This window comes from Neopsephotus bourkii, unplaced genomic scaffold (assembly GCF_033783945.1).
Source record: "Neopsephotus bourkii isolate Nb327-2 ecotype Australia unplaced genomic scaffold, CSIRO-AGI_Nbou_v1 NB_1462, whole genome shotgun sequence".
NCBI classification, from domain to species: Eukaryota; Metazoa; Chordata; class Aves; order Psittaciformes; family Psittacidae; genus Neopsephotus; species Neopsephotus bourkii.
In genome coordinates, this window is record NW_026901939.1 from 630,367 (window position 1) to 649,230 (window position 18,864).

An 18,864-nucleotide genomic window follows, 5' to 3' on the forward strand; every position below is an offset into this window, starting at 1 on the left:
CGGTCACCAAAGGGCGCTCCGTGCCCTCCGTCAGCGACGCCCCCCGCGGGGGACGGGACGAAGCCGGGTTCGGTCTCGGCGGGGTCCCGGTGGCCTCGGGTCGGGGGAGAATGGGGCGGTTCTGTCAGGCGCGGTCGGGACAGCCCCGCGGGGGCCTCGTGTGCGCTGCCCTGTCGCTATGGCAACGGAAGGGGAGCCCGCGTGCGTGGCTGCAGCTCGGCTGGGGGCTGCGGGGCTGTCGCGATAGAGCGAAGGTTCCTATTGCCGGCAGCCTGGGAGGGATGTCGCGATAGAGCGGAGGTTCCTATTGCGGCAGCCTGGGAGGGATGTCGCGATAGAGCGGAGGTTCCTATTGCCGGCAGCCTGGGAGGGCTGTCGCGATAGAGCGGAGGTTCCTATTGCCGGCAGCCTGGGAGGGCTGTCGCGATAGAGCGGAGGTTCCTATTGCCGGCAGCCTGGGAGGGCTGTCGCGATAGAGCGGAGGTTCCTATTGCCGGCAGCCTGGGAGGGCTGTCGCGATAGAGCGGAGGTTCCTATTGCCGGCAGCCTGGGAGGGCTGTCGCGATAGAGCGAAGGTTCCTATTGCCGGGAGCCTGGGAGGGCTGTTGCGATAGAGTGGAGGTTCCTATTGCCGGCAGCCTGGGAGGGCTGTCGCGATAGAGCGGAGGTTCCTATTGCCGGCAGCCTGGGAGGGCTGTCGCGATAGAGCGGAGGTTTCTATTGCCGGGAGCCTGGGAGGGCTGTCGCGATAGAGCGAAGGTTCCTATTGCCGGCAGCCTGGGAGGGCTGTCGCGATAGAGCAAGGGCTCCCAGTGCTGGCAGTGCATGTGGCTTGGTGGGACTATTGCGATAGAGCCTCTGGGACTGTAGGTGCGTCAGGGCCTCGCAGGGCTATCACAATAGGAGTGGCGTCCCCAGGACAGGACTATCGCAATAGGAGTGGGGTTGTCACGACAGGAGCGCACCCAGGAGTGTCCCTGTCCCCCTCAGGTCGCTGAGCTCCATCCGGGATGGATGCGGACGGGGCCGTGGACCCGCGGGCGCTGGAGCGGGAGCTGCGGGCGGCGGTGGCGGAGGACGAGCGTCGGGACAGGGAGAACGCGGCCAAGCTGCGCGCCCTGCAGCAGCGCCTGCCCTCCTACGAGCAGTTCAGGTCGGACGGGGACACCGGGGCAGGGAGGGGGGAGCGGGGGGCTCCCACCCCAAAGGGCTCCATCAGCCCGGGCGCTGCTGCCGTGGTGCAGCCCCAGCCGCGGGGGTGGGCTCTGGAGCTCCAAGGGCTCTGGAGAGAGGAGGTCGCTGCGCTTGTGAGCGCCCCGACCCCGGTGCGGGGCCCTGGGGATCACAGAACCTGGGGTCAACCGCGTGGGAAAAGCCCTTTAAGCTCATCCAGTCCAAGCGTTCCCAGCACTGCCCCATGGCACTGAGGCTTGGTCTCCATGGGGTGTGAGCACTTACAGGGATGGTGTGCAGGTACTGTGTGCAGTGCTGGTGTCCTCCACATCAAAAGGACATGGAGCTGTTGGAACAAGTCCAGAGGAGGCCACGAGGATGCTCAGGGGCTGGAGCAGCTCCTGTATGGAGCCAGGCTGAGAAAGTTGGGGCTGTTCAGCCTGGAGAATAGAAGCTGCGTGGAGACCTCAGAGCAGCTTCCAGTATCTGAAGGGGGCCTATAGGGATGCTGGGGAGGGACTCTTCATTAGGGACTGTAGCGATAGAACAAGGGGTGATGGGTTCAAACTGAAACGGGGGAAGTTTAGATTGGATCTAAGGAGGAAATTCTTTCCTGTTAGGGTGCTGAGGCACTGGAATGGGTGCCCAGGGAGGTTGTGAATGCTCCATCCCTGGCAGTGTTCAAGGCCAGGTTAGACAGAGCCTTGGGTGCCATGGTTTAGTGTGAGGTGTCCCTGCCCATGGCAGGGGGACTGGAACTGGATGATCTTAAGGTCCTTTCCAACCCCAACTATTCTATGGTTCTGTGGTGACTCCAGCACTGCCCTGGGCAGCCTGTTCCAATGCCTGAGCACCCTTCCTCCAGTCTATGGTCACTCCTCCAGCCAGTCCAGGTCGCTATGGTCCAAACTGAGAAATTGCCCCAGAGAAGAAGCTTGAAGCCCCAAGAGTGTTTGCTCTTGCTAAGCATCCCTTGCCCTTCTTGTTGCCTGCAGGAACATCGTACTGGCATCACACCTCAAGCCCCTAGAGAAAAAGGACAAGATGGGCCAGAGGAGGAACGTGCTGTGGAATCCCTGTGCAGCCTATGCCAAGGCACCGCAAGCCGATGACGTGGAGATACCCCAGGTGAGAGAGATGCTCTCCAGGCCTTTATCCACATCTAAACGTTACTCCAAAATAATTTGGGGTATTCTCTTAAAACACGAGTTATTCAGCAGTATCTCTACCCATGAGCAAGCCCTCAAAGTCCCTGGGAGCATCGGTGCTTGGATATAACCACAGAGCTCAGCCTTGGCCCCTACTTTGCGCCTGGAGCACCAGCTGCTTCAAGAATCTGCTTCAACATTGTGGGAATCCAAGGCCAGCTGCAGAGCTCCCAGTGCCCTGCCCCTGGTGGTGGCCAGGAACAGATTCTTAGGGAAGAGTGCCCTCCCTTGACTGCGCTTTTCCAGCTGGCTGCGGTTTAGAGACCAGGAGCCAGGGCTGTGCATCTGGAGCATCAAGTTTAATAGCTACAGACCGTCAGCATAGCCCTGGTTTAATGATGGGAAAAGTGTTCTTTTATTCCAAACCTGCTGCCTGAGGAGTTCACTGGATGCTCCTTAGTTCTCCAGTTGTGTGAAATGGTGTCTAAACATCTTCTGTCTGGGTCGTTTGTGATTGGAGTGGCATCTATCCTGCCCTCACCCTTGGACTCTGCCCACGCTGGAATGTCCTGGTCACTGGATGTGTAGGCAAGAATGATTCCTATGGATGTTTCACATGGAGACAGGCTAAGAAAGGGCTGTTCAACCTGGAAGAGAAGGCTGTATGGTGACTGCATAGCAGCCTGCTGGTATCTAATGGGGGCCTACAAGGATGATGGGGAGGGCCTCTTCATTAGGGACCATAGTGATAGGACAAGGGGTGATGGGTTCAAACTGAAACAGGGGAAGTTCAGGTTGGAGATAAGGCAGAAGCTCTTCCCTGTGAGGGTGCTGAGGCGCTGGCACAGGGTGCCCCGAGAAGCTGTGGCTGCCCCATCCCTGGCAGTGCTCAAGGCCAGGTTGGACACAGGGGCTTGGAGCAACCTGCTCCAGTGGAAGGGGTCCCTGCCCATGGCAGGGGTTGGAACTGGATGAGCTCAAGCTCCTTTCCAACCCAAACCATTCCATGATTCTATGATTCTCTGATTTTTTTTGACACTGAACCTAATTTGCCTGTTTATTATGAGATGTTTCTGCAACTCCTCTAGGCAGCTTGGTGTTTTCTTAGACTGAGCAATGATCTCCCCAGAGCAAATCCTGTTCCTAATCCCATTAGCGCCTGGGCTCTGATCTCCAGGGCTTCTCCGGTTTGTGTTCCGACACAGCCTGACGTTCCTGGGCCTTGTTCTTGCTCTCTGGATGAAAGCCTAAACATTTTAATGCTCCTTCAGTCTGTGTGTGAGTTACAGAAGTCGGCGGTGATGAGTTCAGCAGTTCAACTGCATGTTGTGTAAAACAGGATTTCCTTTTATCTGGGAATGCCACATTGAGCTTGGCTCTTGTAGCGCAAGCTCTCTGCCAGAGACCCCTATGAACGCAGTCTGTTACAAGACGGTGGGTGAGAGCCATCTGCGTGTTTTCTGGGGGTTACATCTCATCTCTTTCCTCTCTTTACTCCTCTGATTTGCCTCACAGTGCTCGAGGTGGAGCAGAGCTTTCTACTGAGCTACCCTCATCACCAGGAGCTCCCTTCCCGAGCAGCAGTGGTGGATCCACAGCGGGCAGCATGTCTGGTTCTGGTTAGGATTGGGGTCACTCCACTCTTGCTCTATTTATCCACACCACATTTCACGCCTCATCCATTCTTCTTTTATTTTCTCTGAAGTCCTCTGGTTTCTATGGGGCTCGAGGAACACCACAGAAACCAGAAATGGTGGTTCCTTGTCTTTTTTTTGCCACTCCACAAGCTTCATGCAGCCCTTTGTGCTATGAGCATCTATTAAAAACATCTCAGCCATCCACAGGTTGATTGGGGCCGGGGGGGAGGAAGGATGCAAATCATCAGGGGGAACAAAATCGAAGGAGCTGCTTTTTCTTTCAGGAACTGGATGGGCTGCCTGGAACCTCAGCTGAATTTCACCGAGATTGGCGCAGATGCTTAAAAAGCAGAAAACTAAAATACCAGTTTCTGCTGGCACTGGGAGGCGAGGCCTTGGGCAGAATCTTTCAGGCTGACTTGGGCTATGGCCTCCTGGGTGAATTTCTGACGGTGCTGGCAGAGAATGCCTGTCATGAAGACAGAGATGCCATCCTTCAGATCTTACAGAGCCTTTCGGGCACCAAGCGCTTCGGGTTAAACCTGGATCTTCTGAGCGAGCTGGAGAAGGAGAGCAGCAGGGGTTTGTTTAGGAAGCTGTGGAGCATGAGCAGGGGGGATTGGACCCCCGGCCATCCCAGCAGCACAGCCGGCTGCAGAGCAGAGCAGGAAGCCAGCCTCGTGGATGCCAGCTTGCAAAAGGAAACCGAGGAGGAAAGGAGAGTGCTGGAGTTGATGAAATGTTACCAGATCAACTGAAGGAGCAGAAGCACCAGAATCGTGCAGAAATAGGGCACAAACAGAGGCTCAAAGCTTGGTTTTGGCATTGCTGTGTGAGGGGGATCAATCAGATACCTCTGGAGCACTGCTGTGCCTGTCTCTGTACCTGGGAGCCACCCAGAGCAATGGTTCTGCACAATAAAGGTTGGTTACCGAGACAACTGTGTTGTGATCTTTGGGGCGGGGTGTCCTCATGGAACAGCTCTGTGAGAGTCTCTTAGATGGTTGGGAGTCTCAAACATTACCTGTGTGGAGGGGCTTCAGCACACAACCCCTTGGAAAGCCATCAGGGAAGATGTAGAAGTCTAACTACCATGTTTGAGACCTTTTCTTCTGGGCTGTGGAGGTCATCTGCCATCGGAGGGTCTTCTCTGGGTCCATTGTGCTTGGAGGGTTCAGAGCAAAGATCAACATTCACTGCAACTGAGGCTTTCAAAAAGAAGGTAGCAATTCCCTTGTTGCCACCACGCTCCCCATCGCTGCACCTCTCCTCCATGGCTGTGCTGCACAAAGGGGCTGCCAGCTCATAGTCACAACGCTGAGCAGCTGGGAAGAGGGAGGGTTCTAGAGCCCGTGTCCCGGGAAACAGCCTGCCCCGGGGTTGTTCAGAGGGCTTCCCAGCAGGTACTGGGCTGGAACGGGATATTTCAGCTGCTGTTTGACCCCTGTGTGCACTGAAGGCAGGGGGTCATTTGCAAACCCCATCTCAGGCCAGCGAGCTGGTGCGTGTGCATTGTCCCTGCCTGGCGCTGACACTGCTGACGCTGTGGCTGAGGACGTGGTGGCTGTGTCAGCTGGGACTGCAGAGGCTGTGCGGTGCGATGGGGACAAGGCTGCAGGAAGCTGCTCTCCTCCTCTGCCTGGTGGATGCTCTCCATGCTTTTGCGATTGAGGAGAAGGCAGATGTGTTCAAGCGAATGGCTTGCCCTGCTTTCCTGATGTTCGACAACGCCGCTTACCTGGCTGACATGACCTTCGAGCTCCCTTGCAATTGCAAGCCTGAAGAGGTCTCTTCTGTCACCTGGTACTTCCAGAAGAGCTTGGGCAGCCATAAAACCACGGTCCTGACAGACTTTGCTGGCAACATGATCGTTGACTCAGGCCACATCCGCGCCGGCAGCGACGTGCTGAAGCGTTTCAGCATCCGGATGTTCAGCCTCATCGTCTTCCGAGCCCAGGTGACGGACTCAGGGCACTACATGTGTGGCACTAAGGAAGGGGACTACTTCTACGGCTACGACGTGGACGTGCAGCCCACCAAGTCCATCGTGGTGGCTTTTGAGGACAAAGGCCAGCACGTCCAGGATGACCGCACGGGGCAGCTCATCACCCTCTTCACCACCTTCTGGGACTGGACTCGGTGCGACCGCTGCGGGGTGAGAGGGGAGCAGCGGCGGATCGGGCTCTGCTACGTGCAGACAGCCCAGCTGCACCCCCGGTACCGTGCTGCTGTGCCCAATGTCACGTCCTGTGGCTCCAAGGGTGTCCCTGCTCGCTTCCAGAGGCTGAGCCGCCTCCGAAGCCCCGAGGTGGCCATCCGAAGCTGCATGAGCCCTTGCCGGAGGGACGAGGTCCCCGAGGAAGGGGTGCAGACCATCTCCAACGTCATTTCCAAGCTGGGTAAGAAGCCCTGGTTGCCCCAGGTCCCCACCCAGTTCCATAGGCAGCCCATTGGAACCGACCTGATCATCGCATGCCCAGGATCCCGCCCCGAGCATGCCGTGGCCTGGGACAAGGGCTCCGTGCGGCTCTACCGCTCCCGCTACCTCATCCATGTCAACAAGACCATGAGGGTCTTCATTGACCACGGCAACCACCTGCACATCCAGAGGATCCGGAGCAGGGACAGAGGCACCTACTTCTGCTGGCGGGAGGGTGAGATGGTGGCTGGCTTCAGGCTCAGCGTGTTCCACCCGGTCCGGCGCCGGCGCTCGCTCCAAGACCCCGAGACCATCTACGCCATGCGCATCATCGGCATCAGCTACATCATCATCAGCATCCTCTTCGTCGTCATCCACGTGTGCCAGTGCTGCTTGCGGGTGCTCAGGGGCCCTGTCTGAACCCAGCATCCCCAGCATGGCCCCAACGGGATGCTCTTACACCTCGGACCATTGGAAATCCCTGGTGTTCTGAGCAGGAATTGTGGCAGCTGCTCAGCCTCCCTGCTGGGTCCGGAGCGTGATGGAGAGGCCCAATGTGGAAAGCTCCTTGTGCTGCAGATTGGCTTAGCAAGGATGGGAGGGGATTTCACACCAGCACCATTTGTTCCTGGCTCTGCTGCTGGCTTCTGCTGGGGTTTTAAGCTCAATATAGTCTTGTCCAAAGGAATTCCTGGAGTTGGTGCAGGATCTCCTGGCCAAGCTCTACAGAGTTCCCAAAACACATTGGTGATTTATTAGAGCCGGGTTGCTAAAAGGCTGCTAAAACCAGCCATCAACCTACTTAAATCCAATTAATCCTGGCTTCCCTTACCCTGTTTGTTTACTGGTTTGCATTGCTGAGAACTCGGAGTGCCAACACTTCAAACTGTTCAACGCTCCTTTGAGCTCCCCAGCTGGAGCGAGCCCTTTCTGCAGCTCCAGGTTTCATCGGTTTTAGTTCCATTTTTGGAGTAATTTGTTTTTATTTTTATTTTAGTTTTTAATTTATTTTTTCAAATCAATCTGGTGATTCTCTGCAGAAATTTCTCTGGTTTTTGGTTGCTTTGAACTCCCCTGGCTCAGCACCAGCCTGGGAGTCAGTAGTTACGCCTGACACAAGTACCATGCATGGCCTCCAAAGAGGATGGCATCTCTACAGGGTTTAGGTGGCCACTTGCTTGCTCTGAGGCTCGGAGCAGGACTTCCTCGCAGGGCTCATTGCCCGTGCTTGAGGATGTGGCTGGGGGATTTCAGCTTTCCCAAGGGAAATCCCTCTGTCCTCGAGGGCAGCATCCAAGGTCCCTTACAGGATGCCCATGAAGCATCGGCCATGCTTTGGGGTACAGCACTGAGCTTGTGTCCCCCAATGGCTTTGAGCTCATTTGAGCTCCCAAAGGGCCTTTCCACCCCGATGAATCCCATCTAGCTCACAGCCCTGGCTGTGGAGAGGCGGTTGCAGGCAGAACGTGGAAGCAGAGCACTTGTTTTAGCTTTATTTCTCATCTCAAGCTGCTGCAGGCGTTAGTGCATTAATTCAGCAGCAACGTGGGCTGCAAAGCTCCAGCCAGAGGCTGCTCGCACGGGACTGAGCCCCCCGGGCCGCCAGCATCCCACCCTGGATGCCAAACGCGGGCAGCACCCATCTCCTGAGGCATCTGCCCTTGGGAATGGCCTTGCTGGTGTCGGCAATGGCAAAGTACACTCAGCACCAGAGCCAGGGGACGAGGGGGACGGAAGGGATGAGGGCGATGGCATCCGAGTGGCTTCCCATGTGCTGACCCCAAAGGGCTTGCAGGTTGTTGCTCCTGTGTTAGGTGGCATCAGGGCAGCAGCTAAGGTGCAGGGGAGCACCAGGCTGGGTGATGGCCCCGCATGGCACGTGCTGGTCCAGGGGGCAGAATGGGAGTGCAGATGTGGGGACAGAGCCACATAGAACCCGAGGATGAGGGATTCCTCCCATTCCATCCATTCCTTGGATGCCCACTCTGAGGGCAGGCTCGGGCCCTGGGCACAGCAGGGATTGACTGGGGCAGCCCCAATCCCAGTCCCACTGGCTCCCAGTGGGACAGGCAGGATGGGGATGGCTCCATTTGTCCTTCTCCTGTTACCCCCACTCTATTTTCCCCTGCCTGGGACCCCCCCACGGCCATGGGTCACCCCTTGCCATGAGTCCCTTGGGACTGTTTCTCCTCACCATGCCCCTGGGGAATGGCAGTGGTGGACACCCAATGCAGGGCAGGTCTGTGCCAGGAGAAGCCCTTGTGGCCACCCAGCCTGCTTCAGCCCCACAGAGCACCCCGGACACCCCAACATCCCACCTTATCCCCAGGAATCCCTCACTACCCTCATTTCATTCCCCTTTAACATCATCCCAACAGCACCCTGCTTCTCCATCCTCTTCTTCCTCCTGCTCACCCCATGCTTGGTGATGGGGAAACGTCCCTGACCAGCCGGTACCTTGCACCCTGCAGCCCCCCAGCACCAAGGGTGCTCAGGTTCCAGATGCACTGGGGAGATTTGGGGTGACCTCCCAGCGCAGGCAGAGGGCACCAAGGTGGGATGCAGGCCCCAAATCCCCCAGCCCCTCCATGCAATGGGAATGTGGTGGCATCCCCATTGGGAACCTCAGCTCTGCCCAGTTCTATTCACCTCCCTTGGGTATTGCCCATGCCCACCCAGACGGGTGCTCTGCTGGGAGCCAGCTCCAAGCAGGGTTCAGCGATGTCCCTGGGGCAGGGGGGGATGTGGGAGATGCAAGGGGTGGATGGGAGGGAGATGTCCCCACCGAAGCACCACCGGCTCCTCCTGGGGCTCCCTCGCAGCACCCGACAGCACCTATGGAGCTACAGCTACAAGCATGTGGATGCTGAGGGCATCTGCGTTACACCAGCTCCTTGGGCTCCTGCTTGGGCTCCTTCAGCACCTGGAGGCAGAGGGAGAGGCACCGTCACCCTGTACCAACATCATCCTGCACCGTCACCCTGCACCGTCACCCTGCACCGTCACCCTGCACCATCACCCTGCACCAACATCACCCTGCACCGTCACCCTGCACCATCACCCCCCCACCATCATCCTGCACCATCACCCTGCACCGTCACCCTGCACCAACATCACCCTGCACCGTCACCCTGCACCATCACCCTGCACCGTCACCCTGCACTAACATCATCCTGCACCGTCACCCTACACCATCACCCTGCATCATCACCCTGCACCGTCACCCTGCACCATCACCCTGCACCGTCACCCTGCACCAACATCACCCTGCACCGTCACCCTGCACCATCACCCTGCACCGTCACCCTGCACCAACATCACCCTGCACCGTCACCCTGCACCATCACCCTGCACCAACATCATCCTGCACCGTCACCCTGCACCTTCACCCTGCACCATCACCCTGCACCAACATCACCCTGCACCTTCATCCTGCACCTTCACCCTTCACCTTCACCCTGCACCATCACCCTGCATCGTCACCCTGCACCAACATCACCCTGCACCGTCACCCTGCACCATCACCCTGCACCAACATCATCCTGCACCATCACCCTGCACCGTCACCCTGTACCATCACCCTGCACCAACAGCACCCTGCACCATCACCCTGCACCAACATCACCCTGCACCATCACCCTGCACCATCACCCTGCACCAACATCACCCTGCACCGTCACCCTGCACCAACATCACCCTGCACCGTCACCCTGCACCATCACCCTGCACCACCCTCACCCTGCACCATCACCCTGCACCGTCACCCTGCACCTAGCTCCAGCTGAGCCTGCCTGGGCTCTGAATGGGCCTGGGGACAGGGATGGTTTCCCCATGAGCTGCCAGGCTCAGCTCCACCACATCCAGAGGCAGCCCATGCCCTGCTGTCAGGGCACTGGGATCACCGGCTCCTGGGGCTGAGGGATGGTGGCCCCATGTCCGTGTCCCCTTGGGGACACCCCATGGGAGGCAGGGGCGGAGGGGAGGCAGCACGAGGGGCACGGTTGAGGAATTCCCACCTCTCCATCTCTGCTCTCCACAGTTTTGACCGCGATGCTCCTCTTCACATGGGCTTCTGACACGGATTTAGTGTCCAGGCTGGTCTCTAGGGCACATGGACAGCACACAGCAGTGACCCAGTGCCTGGGTAGAGCCCTTCCAGCCATGCTCGGGTGGACAGGCCCCAAGGAAATGCATTGGGCTGGAAATCCCTAAACCACCTTGGGACACAGCCAGCATCAGGGACACTGCGGGCCTCAGGGATGCAGCTGGGGATGTGCCTAGCACTGAGGATGGGGCTGGCTTAGGATGGGATTAGCTCTGGGGACACAGTAGGCACTGGGGACATGTTTGGCCTTAGAGATGGGGTTGGCAATGGGGACGACAATGGGGACATCGTGGTTTTGGGATGTGATTTGGACTTGGGGACAGGGCTGTCCTTGAGGACAACGCTGGCGCTGAGGAGCACAGTTGGCCTTGGGGATGTCATTGGCACTGGAGACACAGTGGGTTGGGCAGTAACGGGGACACCACTGGCCTTGGGACATGCTCAGCTTTGGGGATGTGGCCATGGGACGCTCCCCACATACAACTTGGGAGAACCCAGGACTCCTGGCTCCCCGGCAGGACCCCTCCTGGTCCCTCTGGATGGGGCAGGGATGGTCAAGGTGGCATCTTCTCCCACAGAGCCCCTGCTTGTCCCCCCATCCTGCCCCAAGCATAGCCCCAGGCTCACCTCGGATCTGCAGGGTAGAGAAGCTCTGCACAGGGATGCTGATCCTGCAGGAGCAATGGGGGGAGCAATAGGGCCCTGCTGCCCTCAACACCAGCTCCAGCCCGCCCAGGGCTGGGTCTTGGCTCGGGGCATGGCTGGGGATGGGGAGAGGAGCAGGATGGAGCCCCTGTGCCGTCACCTGCTCTCCTCGCCCTCCAGCAGCTTGCGGTACGCGGCGATCTCCACGTCGAGGGCCAGTTTGATGCTGAGCAGGTCCTGGTACTCCTGCAGGTGCCGCCCCATCTCCTCCTTGAGCCCGCGGGCATCCTCCTCCAGCCGCGCCACCGCCTCCTGCTGCGCGGCCGCCTCCAGCGCCCAGCACTCCCCCAGCTCCCACCGCTGCCGCTCCAGGGACCGGTTCTGGGGACACCCTCATGGCACCCGTGCGCCTCCGGGCCTGGGGCCCCAGCGCAGGGCAGCTCCTCCGGGCCGGGGGCGGAGGCCGCGTTCTCCCCCTCGCACCGCGCACCCATCGCCTACCGAGCCCCGCAGAGCCTCCCGCTCCCAGGTGAGCGCCTGCAGCTGGCGCCGGTACTCGTGGGCCTCCTGCTTGGCTCCGCGCACGGCAGCAGCACCACGGGCGGCCGCATCCCTCAGGCCTGAGAACTGCGGGAGGGAGGAGAGCAGGGCAGGGACCCGCGGGGCTGCGGGGTGAGAGCCCTGGGGGCACCCGGCATGGAGAGAACCCCTGACCCTGAACCTGACCCGGACCCTAACCCTGACCCTGACTCTAACCCTGACCCTAACCGGGACCCTAACCCTGACCCTAACCCTAACCCTAAATCTAACCCGGACCCTAACCCTGACCCTGACTCTAACCCTGACGCTAACCGGGACCCTAACCCTGACCCTAACCCTGACCCTAACCCTGACCCTAACCCTGACCGGGACCCTAACCCTGACCCTAACCCTAACCCTGACCCCAAATCTGACCCTAACTCTAACCCTGACCCTAACCGGGACCCTGACTCTAACCTTGACCCTAAACGGGACACTAACCGGGACCCTAACCGTAACCCTGACCCTAACACTAACATTACCCTGACCCCAAATCTGACCCTAACTCTAATCCTGACACTAACCCTGACCCTAACCCAGAGCCTGACCCTAACCCTGACCCTAACCCTGACCCTAACTCTAACCCTGACCCTAACCCTGACCCTAACTACCCTAACCTCCTACCCTGACCCTAACCCTACTCCTACCCTAACCCTATTTTTACCCTAACCCACCTCTAACCCTACCTAACCCACACTCCCTAACCCTGACCCTAACTCTAACCCTGACCCTAACCCTGACCCTACCCCAGAGCCTAACTCTAACCCTGACCCTAACCCAGAGCCTAACTCTAACCCTGACCCTAACCCTGCTATACCTAATAACTACTACCCTCTCTCTATAACTGACCCTAACTCTAACCCTGACCCTAACCCTGACCCTAACCCAGAGCCTAACTCTAACCCTGACCCTAACCCAGAGCCTAACTCTAACCCTGACCCTAACCCTGACCCTAACTCTAACCCTGACCCTAACCCTGCTAACCCTACCTAACCCTACCCTCCTACCCTAACCCTACCCTAACCTACCCTAACCTACTACCTAACCTACCCTCCCTGACCCTAACCCTGACCCTATAACCTAACCCTACCCTAACCCTGACCCTAACCTAACCCTGACCCTAACCCTACCCTAATCCCTGACCCTAACCCTGACCCTACCCCAGAGCCTAACCCTAACCCTGACCCTAACCCTGACCCTAACTCTAACCCTGACCCTAACCCTGACCCTAAATCTAACCCTGACCCTAACCCTGACCCTACCCCAGAGCCTAACTCTAACCCTGACCCTAACCCAGAGCCTAACTCTAACCGTGACCCTAACCCTGACCCTAACCCAGAGCCTAACTCTAACCCTGACCTTAACCCTAACCCTGACCCTAACCCTAACCCCCAGTGCCACCAGGGACGTGCCCATGCTCACAGCTGGGGGTATGTCCCTGTTCCCGCAGCACAAAGGGTCCTGAGCACATCCCAGCTCCAGTCTTGGGGACACATCCCTGCTCCCATGGGAGGAAGGCAGAGCACACACAGGATGTGCCCCCAGCACGTGTGGTGCTGGGACATGTTCCTGCTGTCCTGGGTGTGAGGAGCAGTGCACGTGGCTGATGGCACGTGTTGTGGGAGCATGTCCCTGTGCCCTTGAGGGGATGGGGCAGGGGATGTGGGACACATCCCTGATGGCAACTGCTGGGGACGTGTCCCAGCTCCGCGGGTGGGAGGGACGGTGCCTTGGGATGTCACAGGGGCCGTGTCCCTGCTCCTGTGGGATGGTGCACGTGGGTGATGCCACACAATCCCTAGGGACCGTGCCTGCATGAGTTACCACAGGGGACACATCCCTGCTCCCCACAGGGACCAAGCCAGGATGTGAGACACAAACAGAGACAGTGAGGACCCCAAACCACACGCACCATAAATCACAGAGTGCTTGGGGTTGGAAGGGAGCTTAAAACCCATCCAGCTCCAACCCCTGCCACGGGCAGGGACCCTTCCACTGGAGCAGCTTGCTCCAAGCCCTATGTCCAACCTGGCCCTAAGCAGGGCACATCCAGGCCACCCTCCCACTGGGAGCTTGGCTCTTACCGCACCTTGGACTTGTACCAGCCCTCGGTGTCCTGCGCGTTGCCGGTGGCCATGGCCTCGTACTGCCCGCGGAGCTCGCGCAGGGCAGCCTCGAGCTCGGGCTTGCTCGTGTCCCCCCCGACGGGCACCCGCTGCAGGGCCAAGTGCTCCTGCAGCCCCCGCAGCTCCTGGGGGCACAGCAATGGTCAGCAGGACCCCCCCCAGCACCGGGGCCCCCCTGCCCGGGCTCCCCGAGCATCGCTACCTCCTCGTGCACCCTGCGCAGGAAGGAGATCTCCTCCTGCAGGGTCCCCACGCGCTGCTCCAGGTCCAGGCGAGCCAAGGCAGCGGCGTCCACGTCCTGTGAGCACGGGGAGAGACAGGAGGGGCTGTGCCAGGGGCCTGCTGCCGCCTGAGCTGCCTGCTCCTGCCCATCCCTGCCCTGGCCTTGCCTGGCCCTGCCCCATCCCTGCCCTGCCTTTCCTTGCCCATCCCTGCTCCATCCCCATCCCTGCTCCATCCCCACCCATCCCTTCCCTTCTCCATCCCCATCCCTGCTCCATCCCTCCCCATCCCTTCTCCATCCCCATCCCTGCTCCATCCCCATCCCTGCTCCATCCTTCCCCATCCCTTCTCCATCCCCATCCCTGCTCCATCCCCATCCCTGCTCCATCCCTACCCATCCCTTCTCCATCCCCATCCCTGCTCCATCCCTACCCATCCCTTCTCCATCCCCATCCCTGCTCAATCCCTACCCATCCCTTCTCCATCCCCACCCATCCCTTCTCCATCCCCATCCCTGCTCCATCCCCATCCCTTCTCCATCCCCACCCATCCCTTCTCCATCCCCATCCCTGCTCCATCCCCATCCCTACCCAATCTGTCCATCCCCATCCCTGCTTCACCCAAGCTCCATCCCCATCCCTGCAGGAGTGGGGGATGCAGGGTGGGGGATGCAGGATCTGACCCTGTCCTCACCTGCCTGTAGGCAGCCAGGTTGCTCTCAGCCTCCAGCCTCAGGGTCACCTCATCCTGCAGCCTGTGCCGGGGTGGAAAAGCACCATTAACCGTTCAGCACCATTACCTGTTCAGCACCAGTATCCATTCAGCACCAGTACCCATTCAGCACCAGTACCCATTCAGCACCAGTACCCATTCAGCATCATCACCTGTTCAGCACCATTACCCGTTCAGCACCAGTACCCATTCAGCACCATTACCCATTCAGCACCAGTACCCCTTCAGCACCATTACCTGTTCAGCACCATTACCCATTCAGCACCAGTACCCATTCAGCATCATCACCTGTTCAGCACCATTACCCATTCAGAACCAGTACCCATTCAGCACCAGTACCCATTCAGCACCATCAGTTGTTCAGCACTATTACCCATTCAGCACCATTACCCATTCAGCACCATTACCCATTCAGCACCATTACCCATTCAGCACCATTACCCTCAGCCCCTTGGACAGACCCCCCCCCAGGTTGACACAGCCCCACAACACCAGCCCCTACACCCTAGGTTAGGTGCATGTGCCCATCCCACACCCTCCACCACTGTCCCCAGGGGCCACCCCTGTCCCCATCACCACCCTGGTACCCAGCAGTACCTGACCCCAGCACTACCCTGGTCCTGGTGACCACCCAGATCCCTGGGGACACCCCAATTCTCTCATTAGTCCTAGATGTCACCCTGGTCCTTGTTACTACCATGGTCCCCATCACCACACTGGTCCCCACAAGAAGCCCGATCACCATCCCAGCACCCACCCTGATCCTGGTGATGCCCCTCACACCCATCCCCAGTGGCCACTCTCAGTCCTGTCCCGGTGGCCACCATGATGGTCCCCCTGCTCCCCATCACCACTCAGGTCCTGCTCATCCTCCTGCTCACAGCGGCCACCTTGACCCCGCGCCTACCCCAAGCCAGGCAGCTCCTTACTTGTGCTGGAGGCTGCCGAGGTCCTGGCTGAGGCTGTCCCTCTCCATCTCCAGATGGGCCTTGGCAGTGGCCAAGCGCTCCAGGCGGCCCCGCAGCGCACGCAGCTCCTCCCGGCAGACACCGGGCACACGCGAGGGCTCCTGCTCCCGTGCCCGGCTCAGCTCCAGCTCCAGCACCAGCGCCCGGTTCTGCCGCTCCAGCAGCCGGACCTTCCCCACGGAGCCGGCGAAGCGGTCGTTGAGCTCCATCAGCTCCCCCTTCTCCTTGGCGCGCGTCTCCCTGAAGGCCGAGTTGAGCGCCGTGGCCAGCGAGAAATCCATCCTGCCCGCACCCGTGCGGGGACCTGGGTGCTGGGTGCTGCGGGGTGCTCCCCGGTACAGCGGGGCAGCGGTGCCTGGGTTAATGGAGGAGGAGGCCGGGCGCTGGCTCTCCATGCCGATGGGATGGGCGCGATGTGCCGGGAGGAGGGGTTTTATGGAGCCCGGGAGCCCCCGTCCTGCTGGCACCGGCCACAGAGCTGGAGGGATGGCACAAACCCCAGCCTCTGCGGCGCCTGCAGGGGTCAATGTGCCCTGGCACCCGGCCTGGGCACCGGGAACTGCCTGCCCCATCCATAGGCTCTGCTGGGATCCAGGGCCTGGGGCATGGGGAGCACAGCGCATGGCCATCCCTACCCACCCCTTCTCCATCCCCATCCCGGCTCCATCCCTACCCGTAGGGCTCGCTGGGCACAATGCCATGGGGACACTGGGTGCCGGGTCCTAGGTGTCACAGGGTGCCCATTGCAGTGCCTGGGCTGTGTCTGCTCCCTGGGGATCCATCCAGCAGCGTGTTGAGGTGCTCAGGGTAGGGAGAGCCCCTGGGCAGGCTCAGGGGGTGGGTGTGCACCCCCTGCCATGCACACACACGTGGCTCTCCTGTGGTTCTGCTGATGCTGACCGGGATGCTCCTTTGGACCCGGGGCCTGTGGATCCAGACAAGGATCCTGATTCACATCCCCCAGATCCCATGATAAACGGGCAGCTGTAAAGGGAGGAGCGAGAGGGGCAGGGATGCGGATGGATCGAGTGCTTTCCCGGTGGTGTGTCTGCCGGACCAGGACCCACGGTGGGAAGGTCGCTCCTATGCTCTCATCAAAGACACCAGGCAGACAGTGACAGACCATGGGCTCGGGGCCCCATATACAGCTCATTTGATAGGGTCTCTCTGGGATATTCACGCACCAGCATCTGGCACATACAAATACATCCATGTTTCCATCGACCCCTGGAGACTTTTCCATCCTGACTATCCATCCCCACAGGGTCCTGGCGCCACGTTCTGCGCGTGGGGCTGGGGAGTGGGGTAAGGATGGTCTGGATTTTGTGTTTCAAACACTGTGATTGTGTGCAGTGTGCTTGTGGGATCCCTTGTGTCTGTGTCTGTGTCTGTGTGTGTGTGTTGGTGCAGGCAGTGTTCTGTGTGTATTTTCTTGCCAGGTTCCTGTATCAGTTTTTAAGGGGGGGGGTTGGAAGCAGGCACTGCAGCCCCTTCAGTTGTTTGATCCCCATGTCCAAAAGAAGCTGCCCCCCGATCCGGCTCCCAGCGCTGCACCGGTGGCACGGCCGGGATGGAAACTGGAGCCGTGCAGTGAAGGAGAACAACCCCCAAACCCTTTCAATCTATGGGAGCACTGGGGCCGTCTGTAGAGACCCCACAGACAAAGCCTCAAGAGTGCCTGCAAGACACAGGGCACACGGGAGGAGCCCTGCTCAGGGTGTTTAAAGTGCCCTGGGCATGAATCCAGGGCTGGGAGGAACGGGTGGGATGGATCGGGTGACACCAGAGCTGCTGGATGGAACAGCGAGAGGGGCAGCACAGCCCTGGCTCCATCAGCCCCATCACCTCCTTCAGCTCCATCAGCCCCATCAGTTCCATCACCCCATCAGCTCCATCAGTCCCATCGGCTCCATCAGCCCCATCACCTCCATCACCCTCTTCACCTCCATCAGCCCCATCGGCTCCATCTGCTCCGTCAGCCCCATTGGCTCCACCACCTCCATCAGCTCCATCACCTCCACCAGCCCCATCACCTCCACCAGCCCCATCACCTCCATCAGCCCCATCACCTCCATCACCCTCTTCACCTCCATCAGCCCCATCGGCTCCATCTGCTCCGTCAGCCCCATTGGCCCCACCACCTCCATCACCCCATCAGCTCCATAGCCCCATCAGTTCCATCAGCTCCATCAGCCCCATCGGCTCCATCAGCCCCATCGCCTCCATCACCTCCTTCACCTCCATCAGCCCCATCAGCTCCATCAGCCCCATCAGCTCCATCAGCCCCATCACCTCCATGAACTCCTTCACCTCCATCAGCCCCATAACCTCCTTCAGCTCCATCAGCCCCCTCAGCCCCATCAGTTCCATCACCTCCATCAGCCCCATTGGCTCCATCACCTCCATCACCCCATCAGCTCCATAGCCCCATCAGTTCCATCAGCTCCATCAGCCCCATCACCTCCATCAGCCCTATCGGCTCCATCAGCCCCCTCAGCTCCATCAGCCCCATTGGCTCCATCTGCTCCATCAGCCCCATTGGCTCCATCACCTCCATCAGCTCCATCACCTCCATCAGCCCCATCAGTTCCATCACCTCCATCAGCCTCATTGGCTCCATCACCTCCATCACCCCATCAGCTCCATCAGCCCCATTGGCTCCATCACCTCCATCACCCCATCAGCTCCATCAGCCCCATCAGCTCCATCAGCCCCATCACCTCCATCACCTCCTTCACCTCCATCAGCCCCATCGGCTCCATCAGCCCCATCACCTCCATCAGCCCCATCACCTCCATCAGCCCCATCACCTCCTTCAGCTCCATCAGCCCCATTGGCTCCATCTGCTCCATCAGCCCCATTGGCTCCATCACCTCCATCACCTCCACCAGCCCCATCACCTCCATCAGGCCCATCAGCCCCATTGGCTCCATCACCTCCATCAGTTCCACCACCTCCATCAGCACCTCACAACAGGACTGCCCCTACCGTGGCTTCCGCCCAGCCACAGGAGAGCATCTGCAGGCAATGGACAGGACAAGACACCCTGTGCCTGCCGGCTGCCACAGCCAGGAGTGCTTTCAGGCTGCTGTGGGACGGCTGCATGGGGG

General features: G+C 59.5%; 3 protein-coding genes across 3 annotated transcripts; 2 read left to right on the forward strand and 1 right to left on the reverse strand.

Moving 5' to 3' along the window:
* Positions 1 to 840: 840 nt before the first annotated feature.
* On the forward strand, positions 841 to 4,904 carry CCDC103 (coiled-coil domain containing 103). Its single transcript, XM_061368878.1, has 3 exons — positions 841 to 1,153; positions 2,169 to 2,301; positions 4,243 to 4,904. The coding sequence occupies exons 1-3, from the start codon at positions 1,011 to 1,013 to the stop codon at positions 4,714 to 4,716; spliced, it is 750 nt and encodes a 249-aa protein (XP_061224862.1). The 5' UTR covers positions 841 to 1,010; the 3' UTR covers positions 4,717 to 4,904.
* A 608-nt stretch (positions 4,905 to 5,512) lies between these two features.
* Positions 5,513 to 6,844, forward strand: FAM187A (family with sequence similarity 187 member A). The gene has a single exon (XM_061368879.1). The coding sequence runs from the start codon at positions 5,559 to 5,561 to the stop codon at positions 6,795 to 6,797; it is 1,239 nt and encodes a 412-aa protein (XP_061224863.1). The 5' UTR covers positions 5,513 to 5,558; the 3' UTR covers positions 6,798 to 6,844.
* Positions 6,845 to 9,225: 2,381 nt separating this feature from the next.
* GFAP (glial fibrillary acidic protein) lies at positions 9,226 to 16,149 on the reverse strand. The gene is made up of 9 exons (XM_061368880.1): positions 15,716 to 16,149; positions 14,748 to 14,808; positions 14,035 to 14,130; positions 13,796 to 13,957; positions 11,629 to 11,754; positions 11,288 to 11,508; positions 11,110 to 11,153; positions 10,394 to 10,479; positions 9,226 to 9,300 (listed from the first exon to the last, which is right to left on the reverse strand). The coding sequence occupies exons 1-9, from the start codon at positions 16,147 to 16,149 to the stop codon at positions 9,259 to 9,261; spliced, it is 1,272 nt and encodes a 423-aa protein (XP_061224864.1). The 3' UTR covers positions 9,226 to 9,258.
* Between the last annotated feature and the right edge of the window lie 2,715 nt (positions 16,150 to 18,864).

Coding starts and splice junctions, on each gene's coding strand:
- GFAP (XM_061368880.1), bottom strand. CDS start 16,149: ATGGAGAGCCAGCGCCCGGCCTCCTCCTCCATTAACCCAGGCACCGCT. Junction 14,809..15,715: donor CTCGGCAGCCTCCAGCACAA/GTAAGGAGCTGC, acceptor ACCCCGGCACAG/GCTGCAGGATGAGGTGACCC. Junction 11,755..13,795: donor AGGGCTGGTACAAGTCCAAG/GTGCGGTAAGAG, acceptor TCCCTCCCGCAG/TTCTCAGGCCTGAGGGATGC.
- CCDC103 (XM_061368878.1), top strand. CDS start 1,011: ATGGATGCGGACGGGGCCGTGGACCCGCGGGCGCTGGAGCGGGAGCTG. Junction 1,154..2,168: donor CCCTCCTACGAGCAGTTCAG/GTCGGACGGGGA, acceptor TGTTGCCTGCAG/GAACATCGTACTGGCATCAC. Junction 2,302..4,242: donor ATGACGTGGAGATACCCCAG/GTGAGAGAGATG, acceptor TTTTTCTTTCAG/GAACTGGATGGGCTGCCTGG.
- FAM187A (XM_061368879.1), top strand. CDS start 5,559: ATGGGGACAAGGCTGCAGGAAGCTGCTCTCCTCCTCTGCCTGGTGGAT.